This window comes from Brachionichthys hirsutus, chromosome 2, assembly GCF_040956055.1.
Source record: "Brachionichthys hirsutus isolate HB-005 chromosome 2, CSIRO-AGI_Bhir_v1, whole genome shotgun sequence".
In the NCBI taxonomy this organism is placed as follows: domain Eukaryota; kingdom Metazoa; phylum Chordata; class Actinopteri; order Lophiiformes; family Brachionichthyidae; genus Brachionichthys; species Brachionichthys hirsutus.
The window spans coordinates 1186128-1205044 of NC_090898.1; the positions used below are offsets into that span (position 1 = coordinate 1186128).

Sequence of the window (18917 nt, forward strand, 5' to 3'; positions counted from 1 at the left end):
GGGGTTGACGTGGTTGCTCGCCGTTGCAGAGGTCATGAACGTGTCCGGGTAGCTGGAGAAGCCGTGGCGGTTGGACGCCAGGCCGTAGGCAGCGCTGCTGTCAGAGTTTGACAGGCTGTTCTGGTGCATGGTGGACGGGGGCAGCGGCTGGGGGCGGTGAACGGTGCCCCCCCCATCTGAAGGGCAGAATGCAACAGAGCATTTGTTGTAGAGGTACACACCTGAACGGGCTCTGCCTGCTCCTTTATCTTTCAGAAGCATTTACAGGTCTCCTGATTAGCTTTAGCACTCAGCTGGAGAGGCGGAGCAACGACTCGTCTACGTGCTAGCAGAGGAAGCGGGGACCTTGGGGCAGAGTGCTGGGTGGGTAGCTGGACTCTGGCAGCTGGTACGTAGGAAGGGTTGGCATCCCTGTGGGAGGGAAGCCTCCCGGTAACAGGTGGTTGAATGCTGCTAGTTGATTGGCTCCTGCTTGCTTTCGCCACCTGGCCCTTCGATTGCTAAACCAGACCTGGACAAAGACAGGAAAGATAAAAAACCAAAATGAACCCTTTGTTTTCTCAGAGTCAACTTTCATCTCAGGTTCTTCTCTGAGCGAGCAGCTGAAGCTGAAGCTGCAGCGCTGGAGCGGTGCCAGGTCCACCACTCCAGCGCCTATCCAGCCCCGGGGGTCGTTTTCGGGATGGCTGCCCCGTTCTTAGGTGGAGGTTTCACGCATGCCAGATCCACCACTCCAGCACCAATCAAAACTCGATCTGAGAGTTAACTCCGCCCACAGGTCTCTGATTGAGTGGAGGTTGCTGGTTCAGTGTCTGTGGCTCTCACTATGCTCTCTCTCTTTTTCCTCAGATCTGAGAACTTGGTGATCCAGACTTTCCTCTAGAGGCTGATGTGAACCTGGTGTATTGGGACAACTCTTGGTGATGATTGGATGGAAGGGGTAGAATTAAGGAGCACAAATAAATCCATTGCACTCTCTTCTCAGAACACTGTGTATTTGTCACTTTGTGTTTGTCCATGTTGTGTGTTCACTGCGGTGTGCACAGCCCTCTACGGCGGTAAGCAGGCAATAAAACTAATAAAATATGAATAGGCTAGTCTGCCAAGAGGGCAGGTGACGGTCACAATCACTATAAGAATAAAAGGCATTGAACTCTAGCAGAGACTGACGTTGTGTACGTTGTTACTGTTGAGTTCAAATGCTATTTCACTACAACCTGAAGTTAGCTCAGAAGCACGACCAATGGGAGACGCTCTTTGAGGAGAAGCTGCTCCATGTTTCAGCACCTGGATCTCTGTGAACTGCAGCAATTTGTTTTTGCTGTCTTTCAAAAGACGGCTCTGATTTCTTGGGCAGTCCATCACAGGGCGGGGACAGAGCCTCCTGTCCCTCGGGGGCGGAACCAATGTCACCCAGTTACTGAAAACTAATAATGGCGACTAATTGCTGCAGGGAAAACACTGATGGTGTTGGTGGGGTGTGTCACTCCTTGATGGGGGTCAAACAGGAGGGAGAGGAGGCGTCGTCTTCCTCAGCCCAACACGACATGACTGATCAGGACTCTCACCTCAGAGTCTTTACTTTTTGTCTTTGCTTAAAAGCTTCTCCTTTGAGGGTTAAAAAGGTCTGAGTTTATACGAGAGAAACCTGTGAGTGAACCGGGCCAGCAGCTGGCTGCAAAACCCGGCACCGCGGATGAGAACTAAAACCCGGCACCGTGGATGAGAACTAAAACCCGGCACCGAGTATGAGAACTAAAACCCGGCACCGCGGATGAGAACTAAAACCCGGCACCGTGGATGAGAACTAAAACCCGGCACCGAGTATGAGAACTAAAACCCGGCACCGAGTATGAGAACTAAAACCCGGCACCGCGGATGAGAACTAAAACCCGGCACCGTGGATGAGAACTAAAACCCGGCACCGAGTATGAGAACTAAAACCCGGCACCGAGTATGAGAACTAAAACCCGGCACCGTGTATGAGAACTAAAACCCGGCACCGTGGATGAGAACTAAAATCCGGCACCGTGTATGAGAACTAAAACCCGGCACCGAGTATGAGAACTAAAACCCGGCACCGCCGATGAGAACTAAAACCCGGCACCGCCAATGAGAACTAAAACCCTGCACCGCCGATGAGAACTAAAACCCGGCACCACCGATGAGAACTAAAACCCGGCACCGTGAATGAGAACTCAAACCCGGGAAACCGCCGATGAGAACTAAAACCCTGCACCACCGATGAGAACTAAAACCCGGCACCACCGATGAGAACTAAAACCCAGCACCAATGATGAGAACTAAAACCCGGCACCACCGATGAGAACTAAAACCCAGCACCAATGATGAGAACTAAAACCCGGCACCACCGATGAGAACTAAAACCCAGCACCAATGATGAGAACTAAAACCCGGCACCGCCGATAAGAACTAAAACCCGGGAAACCGCCGATGAGAACTAAAACCCTGCACCACCGATGAGAACTAAAACCCGGCACCACCGATGAGAACTAAAACCCAGCACCAATGATGAGAACTAAAACCCGGCACCACCGATGAGAACTCAAACCCGGCACCGCAGATGAGAACTAAAACCCAGCACCACCGATGAGAACTAAAACCCAGCACCAATGATGAGAACTAAAACCCAGCACCACCGATGAGAACTGAAATCACTGCGTGATTACGCTAGTTTTACTGCTGCTAGTACACATCTGTGTATCCACTCCTGCTGCTGCTGTTTTGTGATGTGTCTGTACTTGTTTGTTTTTTGTATTTTGTCATTACTGTTACATGTAGCACGACTTCACCGAGAAACATTCCTAGTCTGTGAACCCTCACTGACAATAAACTGATTCTGATTCTGGTTCTGATTCTGAAACCCAGCACGGTGGATGAGAACTAAAACCCGGCACCGCGGATGAGAACTTCATCCTGTAAAGGTCGAACCTCCAGCCAGCCAATGTCTCTGGTGACATCATCAGTAACCTACATTTCACAGTCTGTAGTCACTATGCGTGAAGCGGGCCACACACACACACACACGCACACACACACACACATCCAGGGCGGTAGCAGGACTCTGCTACGGCCTCCAGCGTTCCACCAGCCCACGTTCTCCAGGAATCCTCCTCTTTAATTTGGAGCAAATGAAAACCTGCCTTTCAAGTGGAGAAGATTGTTTGAGTTCTACTTCTGAAGAGGAAACTCAAATCGTTGCAGCAGGCGCTGTCGCCTGAGGCGGCGCAGTGTGAGGAGCAGCAGAAGCAGAGTCTGCTGGTCAGCGGAAGAAGGACTCTCATCAAGGTACAGGTACCGGCAAGCCAGGCGTACCGTGGCCCGGGTGGCCCGGGTGGCCTGGGAGAAGTTCAGAGAGGCCATGGAGGACGACTATCGGTCTAGCCTCAGGACGGCAAAGCGGTGCGCCACCAACGCTGTTTACAGCGGAGGCGGGGAGGCGGGGAGGCGGGGAGCCGCTCACCTCGACTGGGGATGTTGTCGGGCGGTGGAACGAAGACTTTGAGGTTCTCCTCAATCATGTTACCATGTCTTCTTTGGAGGAAGCAGAGACGGAGATCTCAGCGGTGGACTCGTCCATCACCTGGGCTGAAGTCACTGAGGTGATTGTCAAGCTCCTCGGTGGCAGGGCGCCGGGCGGGCATGAGAATCGCCTTGAGTATCTTAAGTCCCTCGATGAGCAGGGACTGTCTTGGTTGACACGTCTCTGTAACATCGCATGGCGGTCGGGGACAGTTCCTCTTGATGGACAGACTAGGGTGGGGCCCCCCAACTACAGGGGATCACGCTCCTCAGCCTCCCGGGAACACAGGATTTTATCTCTGCTTTTTACGGACAATGTCCTGTTGGCTTCGAGCCTGGACCTCCAGCGTGTACTGGGGCGGTTTGCAGCCTACTGTGAAGCGAGAGGGATGAGGATCAGTACATCCAAACCTGAGGCCAGGTTCTCAACCGTAAAAAGGTGGTCTGCCCCCTCTGGGTCGGTGAGGAGTCTTCGCCTCAGGTGAAGGAGTTCAAGTATCCTGGGGTCTTCTTCAGGAGTGAGGGAAGGATGGATGGATCTATTTTGGGGGAGACCTCAGGGGACTGTGTCTCTCGGCTGGAATGGGAACGCCTCGGGATTCCCCCGGAAGAGCTGGAGGAGGTGTCTTGGGACAGGAAGTCTGGAAGTCCCTGCCGAGACTGTTGCCTCCGATCCGGCCCCAGATAACCGCTGAAAGATGGATGGATGGAGTGAATCTTTGCTGTAATGTACAAAGGCTCTGATTTTAAACTATTCTTAATGATATACTGGAGAACACCTTATCAGGAGGTCTCCTCTCACTGGACCTCTGCCGTGTGAAACAAAAAGTCATCCTAACGAAGACAGCTCATTCTTCTTGAACGAGGACTGTGTGATTTAATCAAAAGCTCCGGAGGAAATCAATTGCTGCCTCGAGCTGAGACTGTTCCGGCGTCGCCATCCCTTGAAACACGATGTAATCAGCTCTAATGGAACCCTCTGACTAATTAGCCAAAAGGATGCATGTGTCTGATTTGGCAGACAGATATCCGACTTTAAAGCGCTGAGTGTGTGAGTGAAGACAGCCCCGTGAGAGCCCACTCTGGGGAGTCACAGGTCCAGTGGTTCCTCTGTCCGGGCTTCCTGGCTCGTGATGGATCCACCAGGCTGCTGTGAGACAGACTGGACCCGTCTGTGATCACTACGAGCCGTGGTGGGAAACAGACTCCAGCCAACATGTTGGAGAGTGAGACATACGTGTGGAATGCAGCCCCCCAACCCAACACGGAACACCTGACAGCTGCTGTTCACACTCCAGACGATGGACGGGCTCCTCAGCTGTGAACAGCTGGACGGCTCAGCATCGTGTTGTAAAGAGGTGAAGTTTGTTCTCTGACAGCGTCACAATAACGAAAGACCGAAACGCACACAGGTTGATGAAACAACACGGAACAGCTGCCAGATAAAACGAAAACCTGGACGAGATTATTATTATAATTAGTATTACTATTACTAGTAGTAGTAGTGTCATTATTATTGTTATTACTATTACTATTAGTAGTAGTAGTTATTATTATTATAATTAGTATTACTGTTACTAGTAGTATTAGTGTCATTATTATTACTACTATTATTATTATTATTATTATTCATGCTTGAACCCAAAGAGTTTCTCAATGAACGGACTCACATTACAGTCGCCTGCCAATGATAATGTCTGTCTGTCATCCCTGCATTATCATCATGGATGACAGACAGACGGCCGGATGACAGACAGACTGATGGATGGCAGACAGACGGCCGTGTGGACCGGGCCGTGTTACCTGGACCCGGGCCTCGGTCAGTTTGGTCCTCTGGGCCAGCTCCTCGCGGGTGTAGATGTCGGGGTAGTGGGTTCTCTCGAAGGCCTTCTCCAGCTCCTCCAGCTGCTCCGCGGTGAATGTGGTTCGACTTCTGCGCTGCTTCCGCTTCAAGGGGAGGTCGGGCTCCGACTCCACATCCGACACCTCATCCATCCGACTGCCTGAAGACACACATGGACACCTCCTGTCACGTCCGCCTGTTCACACCGTTATTATCATGCAATGAGACCAGCAGCAGAGCCATCGAGTGGCAGAATAAAATAATCCCAGTTTATTGATTATGTCTGATTTCACTCACAAGCACACACCAAGAGTGCAAACTAATCTGACGCATACATCGAAATGAAGACAGAAGAGGCTTAGATTGAACATAAGGCTCTGAAAGTGTGGATTGTCACGTTTCATACAGAAGGCTTACAGTTTATCTGACTGTATGTATACTGTATGCACAAAGAAAGTGTTAGCCTGATGGCTAAATCAATCACCGTTCAGTCACACAAATAACACTGGAATCAATTTACCACAGAACTGATGGGAATGTTTCTATCAAACATGGAAACATTCCTGTTCTTGTTTTTAAAAATAACATGAATTCTTTGGGAAAAGAAACAACAACTGTCTGTCATGAACTCACTATCCCAGAATTCCCCATTCCGACTGCTTCCATGACCTGTCAGGACTATTAGTACCCGTTGGTGGTGTGGAATCTCAGAACTTATGTGTTGTACTTGTACTGCATTGATGATGATGATGATATTGATGATAATGATGATGATCATGGTGATTTTGATGATGTTAGTGATGATGATGATGATGATGATGATCATGGTGATTTTGATGATGTTAGTGATGATGATGATGATGATGATGATGATGATCATGGTGATTTTGGATGATGATGAAGGACTGCAGGAGTACTTGAAGTTGAAAACTACAACCACGTGGACCGGACGATCCCGTTCATGCAGCATGCTGATTCCACGGCGCTGTAGGCGGAGCTTGGTGGACGTGAATGCCGCCGTGATGCAGCGTGTTTATTACAACACGGTGCAGCAGCTTTGAGCGGGTCGGCTGGGTCACATCTCGTCGGACAGCAAAGGGCTTCCGGACCTGTAAACCCCGGCGCTGCAGTGAATTCTGGGTAGTGAGTAGAAGCAGATTCGCTGCACCAGTTGTCCCTGTGCTGTAAAGTCAGAACCAAAAGGCCCGTCAAAGGGGCTTAGACGACTACAGGGTGCGCACTGCAGTTTAATTAAACAAGGAATTATGGGATTAATGCGAGGCTCCCATTCCAGGCCACTGGAAGATTCGCAGGGAGAGGATCTTTTTGTGCTCCCCCTGGCTGCCCCCGTGAAAGCTCCCACTAGTGAATTCTCAAAGGATTACACGTGGCCGCCGGACATGCTGCTGCATTAATTAAATCAATTCTTTCACCAGATAGTTTTCATAAACACCAGCTCCAATGAAAACATGTACTTTTGTCCATTTAAGGAGAAGATGAGTGTCTTCCAAGGACGTGTCCATGTCCATCGTGTGTCTTGTTTGTTCCTGGTGGGTCGGGGGGGGGGTTGGGGCTTTGCTTCAAAGAACTTTGGCTCTAACTCAGCATGACAACACTCGGGGCCCTGCGGCGGGCTGGGGCGGCTTTGCAGGAGGCCCGTCCGATCCTCCGGTGCTGCTGCTGCGACAGGATGGAATTCGGTTTGTTTTCCCTCCCCATGGATTTGTAGGAGGAGAGGAGGGAGGGATAGAGGGATGGATGGAAGGAGGAGAGTGGCTTCCCCAGCACACCTCGCCGTCTGTCGTAAGGCTTCCTATTTTCTTTCAGTCGTCTCGTTTGTCTTCCCCAGTTCCTTCGTGTCCACAGGGGGACGATGTTCTCAGCGTATCTACGCCGAAGCACCGAGAGCTGGATCGGATGTGCTTTCTGCGTTGAGGGCTGGGACTGTTGTACTCGTTGAAGTACTGATAGCGTGAGAAACTACATTTAAATAAGGTACTGCTCAGCTTTAAATCAGACCAACATGCGTTTAGACCGGATCAGTACGAATAAAAGGCTTCACAGCGACCTAAAAGGTTCAGCTCATCAAAAGGACATTTAGGAAAACGACAATGTGAGTAAAAGCAAAGTGAGTCCCAAAGCCTTAGCGCTGATGGACGCCTGGGGATTGAGGTCTTTTGTCCTACTTGTCTTTGGTAGATGGGTTCCTTCACTCAGCAGGTGTGGGTGTGGCTCCTGGAGGTGAAGCTGCATGTGCATTTTGTATTTACTCGGGTTGTCAGTGTCTAATATGAAACAAATACATGAAAAAAGAGATGGAGACTGTGGCCATGAGATATGACAAACCTCAACGGAGATGAGACACATTTCTGTCCTGAATTGTCTTGAATCGTCCACAGCCCTTTGACTTCATGAGCGTGGATCATGCCTGTGTTGGACGTGCGTGGATCATGCCTGCGTTGGACGTGCGTGGATCATGCCTGCGTTGGACGCGCGTGGATCATGCCTGCGTTGGACGTGCGTGGATCATGCCTGCGTTGGACGCGCGTGGATCATGTGTGAGTTGGACGCGCGTGGATCATGCCTGCGTTGGACGTGCGTGGATCATGCCTGCGTTGGACGTGCGTGGATCATGTGTGAGTTGGACACGCGTGGATCATGTGTGCGTTGGACACGCGTGGATCATGCCTGCGTTGGACACGCGTGGATCATGCCTGCGTTGGACGCGCGTGGATCATGCCTGCGTTGGACGCGCGTGGATCATGTGTGAGTTGGACACGCGTGGATCATGTGTGAGTTGGACACGCGTGGATCATGCCTGCGTTGGACACGCGTGGATCATGCCTGCGTTGGACGCGCGTGGATCATGCCTGCGTTGGACGCGCGTGGATCATGTGTGAGTTGGACACGCGTGGATCATGCCTGCGTTGGACGCGCGTGGATCATGCCTGCGTCGGACGCGCGTGGATCATGCCTGCGTCGGACACGCGTGGATCATGCCTGCGTCGGACGCGCGTGGATCATGCCTGCGTCGGACACGCGTGGATCATGCCTGCGTTGGACGCGCGTGGATCATGTGTGAGTTGGACACGCGTGGATCATGTGTGCGTTGGACACGCGTGGATCATGCCTGCGTTGGACATGCGTGGATCATGTGTGAGTTGGACGCGCGTGGATCATGTGTGCGTTGGACACGCGTGGATCATGTGTGCGTTGGACACGCGTGAATCATGCCTGCGTTGGACACGCGTGGATCATGCCTGCGTTGGACGCGCGTGGATCATGCCTGCGTTGGACGCGCGTGGATCATGCCTGCGTTGGACGTGCGTGGATCATGTGTGAGTTGGACGTGCGTGGATCATGCCTGCGTTGGACGCGCGTGGATCATGCCTGCGTCGGACAAGCGTGGATCATGCCTGCGTTGGACGCGCGTGGATCATGTGTGAGTTGGACACGCGTGGATCATGTGTGCGTTGGACACGCGTGGATCATGCCTGCGTTGGACGCGCGTGGATCATGCCTGCGTTGGACGCGCGTGGATCATGTGTTCGTGGCCTTTTTGTTTTTTCCTGCCGGAGCAGAGAGTTTCTAGAAAGTGGGTCACCTAAGAGCGGATTTAAAAAGCAGAGGCGAGAACGAAGCTGTGAATGAGCGGACAGGTCAGGACACAGCAAAGGGTTCTGCTGCATGCTGGCCTGGCCGGCAGGACAATGAGGACACGTCAGGACACATCAAAGGGTTCTGCTGCATGCTGGCCTGGCCGGCAGGACAATGAGGATCCCGGCACGGAGGAGAATAAAGTTTGACAGGCCGCCGGATCAGGAGGGTCAGCGCCGCGCTCTATTAATGGACGGCAGAGATTATTGAAATGAGACAGACGCACAGAGCCGATAGAGGAGCTAAATCTGGACTTCATCTTTGTCTCCCACAGATCCTTCCATTGGCATGCTTATCAGGACGCGCACACACACACACACACACATAGCATAAATAAACTGGACATCACGGCTGGTTTTGTTACAAAATCAGTGGAGAAACACATCCATGATTTTTTATGAAATTTGATTTATGCACAATGTGCAGCAAATTTACACAGACACACGCACACGCACACACACACACACTGTGAAACAACGGTGTAATTCCATTCAAAGCTACTGATGCAGCAAAATGGACTGTTGTGATAACTGAATAGTGATCGCTGTAATTCAATTCTCTTCCGAGGGTGAGTGTCACCACATTAACACCCAATTGTGTTTGACAATGTAAGCTAAGACGTGAGGATGTGCTGCGCCCTCTGAGCCCACGGCTAAAGACACGCCTTCATTTCACTTCTTCTGTCCTGAATAATCAATAATCAAATGTTGAAGCCTTTCATTCCTACAGTACTGAATGTAATGCAACAAGAACATGAAGTACTGATTTAATAATAATAATAATAATAATAGCAATAACAATAATACTAACAAAAATAGTAACAATAGTACCAATAATAGAAAAAAATATAATAAACAATAGTACTACTAATAATAGTCATAATAATAATAATAATAAAATAATAATAACAATAATACCATGAATAGTAACAATAATAGTAATACTAGTAGTAAAAATAGCAATGATAATAATACTAGTCATAATAATAGTAATAAATTATAAGAAACTATAGTACTACTAATAATAGTCATAATAATAATAACAAAATAATAACAACAGTGACAATAATAGCAACAATAATAATAATAATAATAAAAATAGCAATAATACTAATAATGATAACAACAATCATACTAATAACTATAATAATAAAATACTTATGATAATAATAATAATAATAATTATGATGATTATTAATAATAGTAACAATTATAATAATAAAATTATTATTAATAATAATAGTAATGATTCTAGTAATAATAATATGTGTAATAGTGATAGAAATAGCAGTACTAGTACTAAGAAGAAGAAGGATAATATAATAATAATCAACAATCATGAATAAATTGCTAATAATGATAATAATAATAGTAATAGTAATAATAATAATAATGATGATGTTAACAACAACAATAATAATAATGATAATAGTAATGATAATAATAATAATAATAACAATAGTAGTAGTAATAATAATAATAATAATAATGTTAACAACAATAATGAGCCTGTTTTACATGATAGCCTTGTACAGAAGACCCTTCGAACTGAGCAGTACCAGCTTGTCATGTTAAGTCTTACATTTACATCATATAACAGTTTGTAAACAGTCAATGTGGTCTAATCCATTGTAATTATCTCTGCTACCGATCCAGAGGATTTGACCTTGATAACTACAGAGTGGTGAGGCGTGGCAGGCCCTTGTTAACCAGCTGACACGTCCCCACTCGGCCCCTGTGGATGAGACTGCAGTAAAAACACGATGTACCACATTTCACCAAGACATCAAGACAGAAACCGACAGAGCTGCAGAGAGCGATTCAAACTAATTATGGGTCATTTTGGAAATCCTATTCGGTCCAGAACAATTACACCCACGACCGTCTTCCAATTTTGTTCCAGAGGCTCGACCCATGGTGTCCATCGTCCCATGCTGAAGTTGACTCATGCTGTCCATCGTCCCATGCTGAAGTGGTCTCATGCTGTCCATCGTCCCATGCTGAAGTGGTCTCATGGTGTCTATCATCTCATGCTGAAGTCATCTCATGGTGTCCATCATCTCATGCAGAAATTGTCTCATGTGTCCATCGTCTCATGCCGAAGTCGTCTCATGGTGTCCATCGTCTCATGCTGAAGTCGTCTCATGGTGTCCATCATCTCATGCTGAAGTTGTCTCATGCTGTCCATTGTCTCATGGTGTCCATCATCTCATGCTGAAGTCATCTCATGGTGTCCATTGTCTCATGCTGAAGTTGTCTCATGCTGAAGTTGTCTCATGCTGTCCATCGTCTCATGCTGAAGTTGTCTCATGCTGTCCATTGTCTCATGCTTGAAGTTGTCTCATGTTGTCCATCGTCTCATGCTGAAGTCATCTCATGGAGTCCATCGTCTCATGCTGAAGTTGTCTCATGGTGTCCATCGTCTCATGATTTCCATCATCTCATGCTGAAGTCATCTCATGGTGTCCATCGTCTCATGCTGAAGTCATCTCATGTTGTCCATCGTCTCATGGTGTCCATCGTCTCATGCTGAAGTCATCTCATGTTGTCCATTGTCTCATGCTGTCCATCGTCTCATGCTGAAGTCATCTCATGTTGTCCATTGTCTCATGCTGTCCATCGTCTCATGCTGTCCATCGTCTCAATGACCGTTTATGTTATTGGTCTCGGAGGTCTTTCCCCCAGATTGGCCTGTTGACGCTTCAGTTTTGTCCATGCTGTTTGTGTGCCTGCCGGTTGAAGACAGGACGGTGCTGTTCCTGATTCAAATCTCTTTCAAGCTCTGCTATATCCGTGGAGCTTCAGGGTAGGATTAGACCCACCTCCCCGCTGTCCTCTCTGACTACATGCTAGATTCTAGCTTCCTGTGGCTACAGCTAGCCGGTCTATGCAGACTACTGACCGGCCACATCTGTATAAATGCATGTTTTGTGTGCTCATATAACTGCTTGATGACATCACATCTCATCTTCTCTTTAAGCATGACTTTGGAGGACACCCCAAAATAAAAACAAATCTCTTGAAATTGTTTTTGATATATTTAAAACGTGAGATACAGCGTTCTATACGAGCGTGGGCCCCGGAGCCGGCTGATGCTCGCTCGCCCTGGGTTGGAGGCCTGTTAACCCGCCGCTCTTTCTCAGACTTCCTGTCTTGGCTCTCGAGGCTCTTTGGACCAGGGTTATTATAGTTAACGAAAACTAACGAAAAAACGAAAACTAGAATTGAAAAAACATTTTCGTTAACTAGAACTAAATAAAAACGATAATTAAAAGTGAAAACGAAAACTAACTAAAACGGTATTGTCCGTTCACAAAACTAACTAAAACTAATAAAAATTAAAGACACTAATCTCTTCGTTTTCGTTTTTATCGATTTTGAAATTGATTTATTTTGCTCGGAGTTACGTGTGCCGGCGGCTCCGTCCGGCTGTTCCCGTCACTGCTCATTGAGAATCGGGTTGGTGACGTCACTAGCGACGGAAGCCGGCAGGAAGCGCCGAGCGCTCCAGCCCCGTGTGGGATGTGTTTATTACGACGGAGGGAAACAAGAAAGCTAACTGCGAGTAGCCCCCCCGTAAGAGAAGCAGCCCCCCGGCTAGCAGTTAGCACCGAGAAGGACACAACAATAAGGGACTGCTTTTAACCTGCACCGACTGGAGCCCCCCCACACACACACTGGGGGGGGCATGGCTCGCTGCATTAATGAGACATGAGAAGAAGACGAGCTGCTTGGAGACAGAGGCCAAGCCCAAAGTGAGGAGCCCCCTGATGGAGCCCCCTGATGGAGCCCCCCTCAGCCAGGAGATTAGAGACGGACGACGAGGACACTGAACACCTGGTGAGTGGTTCTAGTCCCAAATACATTAGTCTTGTTGACATTTTATGCTGATATAAAATGTAACAATAATTAGTGTTGTAAACTTTAATTGATATTAAAACCCCATAAAGTCCCAAAAGGAGAGGAAATAAATTATTTGCTCTCTTTTAGTCATTCTGATCCAAAACCTAAAATGCCAATCACAAATGTTAGAGCCTCCATCTGCTAAAACCTGAAATGTATAATTGTCACACTGACATCATCGTTATTGTCATGTCATGATTTCAGATCTAATATTGGGCTTCATTATAAATATACAATATTAAATGGGTTATCCTGTGGAAACTAATTTAGGGTGCTAACAGTGTAAGAAATTAAATATCATGAAACGAGTAACATTATTATCCCTGTTGTAAAAACCAGGGTTATTACAGACAGAGTCCTAATTCATAAATAATTATTAAACTGTACTATTCTTTGTTTGTTCTTTTTGCTCAGAGCTTGACCTGCCAGATGGAGAAACCAACAAGTTCCAGCTGAAGGGTGCTCTCACCCTTCAGCTCACCCTGAACGCTGTCCAAATACTGACTCGCTGATATCAAGAGCAAGAAAGCTCGTCCACGCTGAGAGCAAATCATCAGCGGCAAATGAAGTATTAAGTCCGAGATTGTAGCACGCTAGCAGCTATGCTGCGGACTGTTACGGTTGGTTGTTTAAAATTACTGAATAAATGTTTTATACAGTGGTACCTCTGCTTACGAATGTCTCTACATCCGAAAGTTTCAGGTTACGAAGTATCTGAATGGGAAAATATTGCCTCTCGTTACGAAGGCGTTTCTGGATACGAAGTCAAAAATAGCTGCTCGTAGCTGCTCTGCCATTGGCTATCGCCTAAAATCTGCCTGGCAACCCGTTGCGTATGCGTGTATCCCAGCATGCTATTCGTGTCCCCCTCATGTCACCTGGAAAAAGTGTTGACAAGTCGGGCTATTGCTCATTATGATGACGTCTGCCTCGCACATTTCCGACGGATTGTCAAAAGCCGGCAAAAGCAGACGTCATTGGATCAGTTTTTCAAGAAACGCGAGGCAGAAAACACCGCAAAGGACCAGTAAACAAAGAGGACAAAAAGTAACAGCTAACAGGTAGATTAATATTTAAAAAAAATATCATAATGTAGCGTCCGTCGGACGCTGGAATAAGCACACGACGGGTAACTCTCCCTAACTCCCGCAGCTCTCCCGTTCTCCTCCTCCTCCTCGCGGCACCCCCACACACACACCGCCCCTCCTCCCTGGATGCCTTTGCGGACTCTCTGCAGCGTAGGAATAATGAACACTCCTAAAACATGAACCGTTACAATACTTTTGCGGGGCTTGGAACGGATTAGTGCATTTACATTCAAAATGCGTCTCTACTTACGAAGTTTTCACGTTACGAAGCTACTCCCAGAACGGATTAAATTCGTAAGTAGAGGTACCACTGTATGTTATCTTTTGTTGAGTTGTATTATTTTATTATATTTTAATCCTGCATCTGACAAATAACTGAAAGTATAAAAAACTAAAACTAATAAAAACTAAATTAAACTAATAAAAACAAAACTAAAACTAATAAAAACAAAACTAAAACTAATAAAAACTAACAAATCCACTCTAAAAACTAACTAAAACTAACTGAATTAGAGAAAACAAATTCAAAACTAACTAAAACTAAACTATAATTAAAAATCCAAAACTATTATAACCCTGCTTTGGACACCTCTTTCTGCTCAGCTGCCCCCACCACAAAGCTCACCTTAAACAACAGAGTTCTCTTGAACCTCCAGGGGTCTTTCAGGGCCAATAGAGGCTCCACCTCAGGGGGCCACTGGCCATGAAACACCACGAGCAGCCCTGACACACTCTGCAGGACTTCAGCAAACTGAGTCACTGAAGCTGAGCAGCCGAGCAAAGTGGTGCCTGCATATTTGAAATGAAAGAGGTCAAGTGGAGCCGGGGCATGACATGGCCCAATTAGATGGGGGAGGTTGTTGGGACGCGATGCGCATCGTTCCTTTGTTAAGGGTGACACATCCCGAGCGGTTAGGTAGATTAAACGCTACCGCTACCAAAATAGCTCTGTCCAAGAAAAAGTCATTGTAGGCCAGATTTCTGTGAAACCAGCCACAGGTTTGCCATTTGGACGCCATGGCATATTTGACTTGCAAATGTCATGCATGCACCAACAATATAAGGCCTCCAATCGAAGGTATGAAAACTCCACTAATTGGGGTCCATCCAAAGTTTGGAAAATAATTCAAACAAGACAAAAGAAAGAAGAATAAAACCTGCCAGTTGGCAGCAGGAGCCGCTCCATCAAAAAAAGGCCCCAAATTCAAGCCCAAGTAGGCAAAACTGAGCTGAAGCTGCGTCCAGCGCCGCACCACCGCCGCCACGCACTCATTCATACAGTCAGCATTGTTCCTGTCTTTGTTTCAGCACAGCGGCGACACAATGGCGTTTAGTCGCATCAAAAACGCAGCACAAGTGTGAAGTAAGAAGTGCAGTGTGCAACGTAGGCAGTTTCACAACCACGAGTAAGAGAATTAGGAACGCCGTACACACTGCTACACACAAGTAACGGAAAGCCCAACTTCTTCAGCTTCAGTGTGAAGCAGCCGGGCGCTGAACCCAACCCAGCCCACACAAGGATGCTGCATTATGTCTTAGCAAGCTGCTATTAATGCTAAGTCTTTATCGCCCTTCCTTCCCCGGCGCTGGCGTGCATGTGTCTTTATTTAGTAGATAAAGAATAGCCATAAACGAAAACTGCTGACTGTCAATACAAACAGTGAAAAGATTAGAGCTGGGAGCAAATATAATAATAAGAGGCCGTCTTAAGATCTCCTCGACACGACAAAGCCCTCAGTGGACAGCTGCAGGCTTAAAGCAGGCGATGGCAGAAAGTTTTAAAGAGCAAGAGAATAATCTTACTTTGGGAAAAAGTAGATGAACAATGATGTGATTGGTGCTTGTGGACTCTGGTTAGAGATTAGGGTTAAAATGCTCACATGTTGGTAAGAGATGGAGGAGCGGGGGGGCTCATCATCTGATGATGTCACTTCAGTGCATTAATGGGAACAGGTACTTCAAAAACTCGGTCCACACATGACAGTTGTTGACAAGAAGAAACCCACAGCAGACTCAGCAGCTGCTCACTGGACTGGAGGTGAAGGTGGGTGTACCCTAACCCCCAGCTGCAGCCATCTCAGAGGTCGACTCAGAAGGGCTAAACCCAACGCTGACCTCCCACAGGTCGGCCCAGGAGGGCTAAACCCAGCTCTGACCTCCCACAGGTCAGCCCAGGAGGGCTCAACATGTCTAATGTCAATAAACCAATCTGGAGCGAAGGATAACATTTCCTGCAGAGTTACTGTGCATTCATTGGCTGGCTAGGTGACTGGTTGGATGGTTGGTTGGTTGGGTGGCTGGCTGAATGGTTGGTTGGTTGGTTGGTTGGTTGGCTGGCTGGCTGGCTGGCTGGCTGGCTGGTTGGTTGGTTGGTTGGTTGGTTGTTTGGCTGGTTGGCTGGTTGGGTGGCTGGCTGGCTGAATGGTTGGTTGGTTGGTTGGTTGGTTGGTTGGTTGGTTGGTTGGTTGGCTGGCTGGCTGGCTGGCTGGTTGGGTGGTTGGCTGGCTGGCTGGTTGGTTGGTTGGCTGGTTAGCTGGCTGGCTGGTTGGTTGGTTGGCTGATTGGCTTGTTGGTTGGTTTGTTGGTTGGCTGGTTAGCCGGCTGGCCGGTTAGTTGGTTGGTTGGTTGGTTGGTTAGGTGGTTGGGTGGCTGGCTGGCTGGTTGGTTGGTTGAGAACCAGGATTCAGTTGGATTTCAATGGTCTGGATAAATGAAAGGGGGCGGTTGGGTTTTGGTGGCGGTAGTTCCAGTTTCAGTGTTGTTGGAAACATTATTGTAGACGAATGAGTTTTTGTCTGGTTTCAGTAAAAAGGAGAGTTGATGAATTTGTCTTCAGACTTTAACGTTACTTCAGTTTTAATGTCTTTCAGGATTCTTTGATTTTTATGGAGCTACCAGAGGACGACCCAGGAGAAGACACATGGATGTAGTGAGGGAGGACATGAGAGTGGCTGGTTTTGGGGAGGACGATGCAAAGGACAGGACTAGAGGACGACCCAGGAGAAGATACATGGAGGTAATGAGGGAGGACATGAGAGTGGCTGGTGTTGGGGAGGACGATGCAAAGGACAGGACTAGAGGACGACCCAGGAGAAGATACATGGAGGTAATGAGGGAGGACATGAGAGTGGCTGGTGTTGGGGAGGACGATGCAAAGGACAGGGTGAAGTGGAGAAACTTTCAGCATCAAGACATTTGTCTGGTTGAAGTCAGAACTGGCCGTGGGCTGCAGCAGGTTCTCCCTTCCACCCGTGACGCGGTGCAGACGGGCCTTCATTCAGAGCAGCAGCACACAGAAGCCGTCCTTTCAGCGTCGGGCCGTTGTCTCGCTCAGTCGTGTCACTTTGAAGGGGTCTATTCAGAGGAATTCGTGCATCTGCCTTCAGGCCACAATGGCTGCCACTTCAGAAGGCGTCAGGCCGCCGCCTCAAGCCTTTACTGCATGTTTCCTTTTCTTTAATGACCTTGGAGGAGTTCATCAACCCCTCCAGTGCAGCGACAAAATAAGAACATCGCTGTGGCTATCAGCAGAGGACATATGGAAGCAGACATGCAGGTCATTTTCTGTCCTCATGCTCATTGTCAGAATAAAATAAATGCTGACTAAGAAAAGACAGAATGTTCAGGTCTCTGATTCTTCCTGGATCACGGCTTCGTCCCAGAGGACAGAGATGTTATTTCACTCGCCTGGCAGGCAGGTTTAATCACTGATATCAATGTATTGATGATCATTAAGAATTACACATTAATTATAAATCTGCTTTCAAAGCAGCGCTTCATAAAATATGATGGTGAAATAGATTTACAGAAAGAGCTTCAAGAAATGTAAAGCTCAGAAAAGGGACATTGATCGTATCCCACGGCAGTCAAGACATGACAGTCTGCAATGAGACATGGAAGTCTGCCACGAGACATGGAAGTCTGCAACGAGACATGGAAGTTTGCAACAAGACATGACAGTCTGCAATGAGACATGGAAGTCTGCCACGAGACATGGAAGTCTGCAACGAGACATGGAAGTTTGCAACAAGACATGACAGTCTGCAACAAGACATGACAGTCTGCAACGAGACATGGAAGTCTGCAACGAGACATGGAAGTCTGAAAATAGACGTGACAGTCTGCAATAAGACACGACAGTCTGCAACAAGACATGACAGTCTGCAACGAGACATGACAGTCTGCAACAAGACATGGAAGTCTGCAACAAGACATGACAGTCTGCAATGAGACATGGAAGTCTGCAACGAGACATGACAGTCTGCAATGAGACATGACAGTCTGCAACAAGACATGACAGTCTGCAACAAGATATGACAGTCTGCAATAAGACATGACAGTCTGCAACAAGACATGACAGTCTGCAACAAGGCACGACAGTCTGCAACTAGACATGGAAGTCTGCAACGAGACATGGAAGTCTGCAAATAGACGTGACAGTCTGCAATAAGACATGACAGTCTGCAACAAGACATGACAGTCTGCAACAAGACATGATAGTCTGCAACAAGACACGATAGTCTGCAACAAGACACGACAGTCTGCAGCAAGACATGACAGTCTGCAACAAGACATGACAGTCTGCAACGAGACATGACAGTCTGCAACTAGACGTGGAAGTCTGCAACGAGACATGGAAGTCTGCAAATAGACGTGACAGTCTGCAATAAGACATGACAGTCTGCAACAAGACATGACAGTCTGCAACAAGACATGACAGTCTGCAATAAGACATGACAGTCTGCAACAAGACATGACAGTCTGCAACGACACACGGAAGTCTGCAAATAGACGTGACAGTCTGCAATAAGACATGACAGTCTGCAACAAGACATGACAGTCTGCAACAAGACATGATAGTCTGCAACAAGACATGACAGTCTG

At 47.6% G+C, this 18917-nt stretch overlaps 1 protein-coding gene across 1 annotated transcript in view; it reads right to left on the reverse strand.

Annotated features, from left to right (window-relative positions):
• The window catches only part of LOC137905063 (paired box protein Pax-7-like), a gene marked incomplete at its 3' end in the record, with an annotated part of 31128 nt that continues 12211 nt past the window's right edge, over positions 1-18917 (reverse strand). The window contains exons 5-7 of the mRNA XM_068749291.1: positions 5347-5546; positions 346-511; positions 1-176 (exon numbers count right to left, since the gene is read on the reverse strand). Of these exons, the coding sequence (XP_068605392.1) occupies positions 1-176; positions 346-511; positions 5347-5546 (542 nt within the window). The remainder of the gene's footprint in view (positions 177-345; positions 512-5346; positions 5547-18917) is intronic.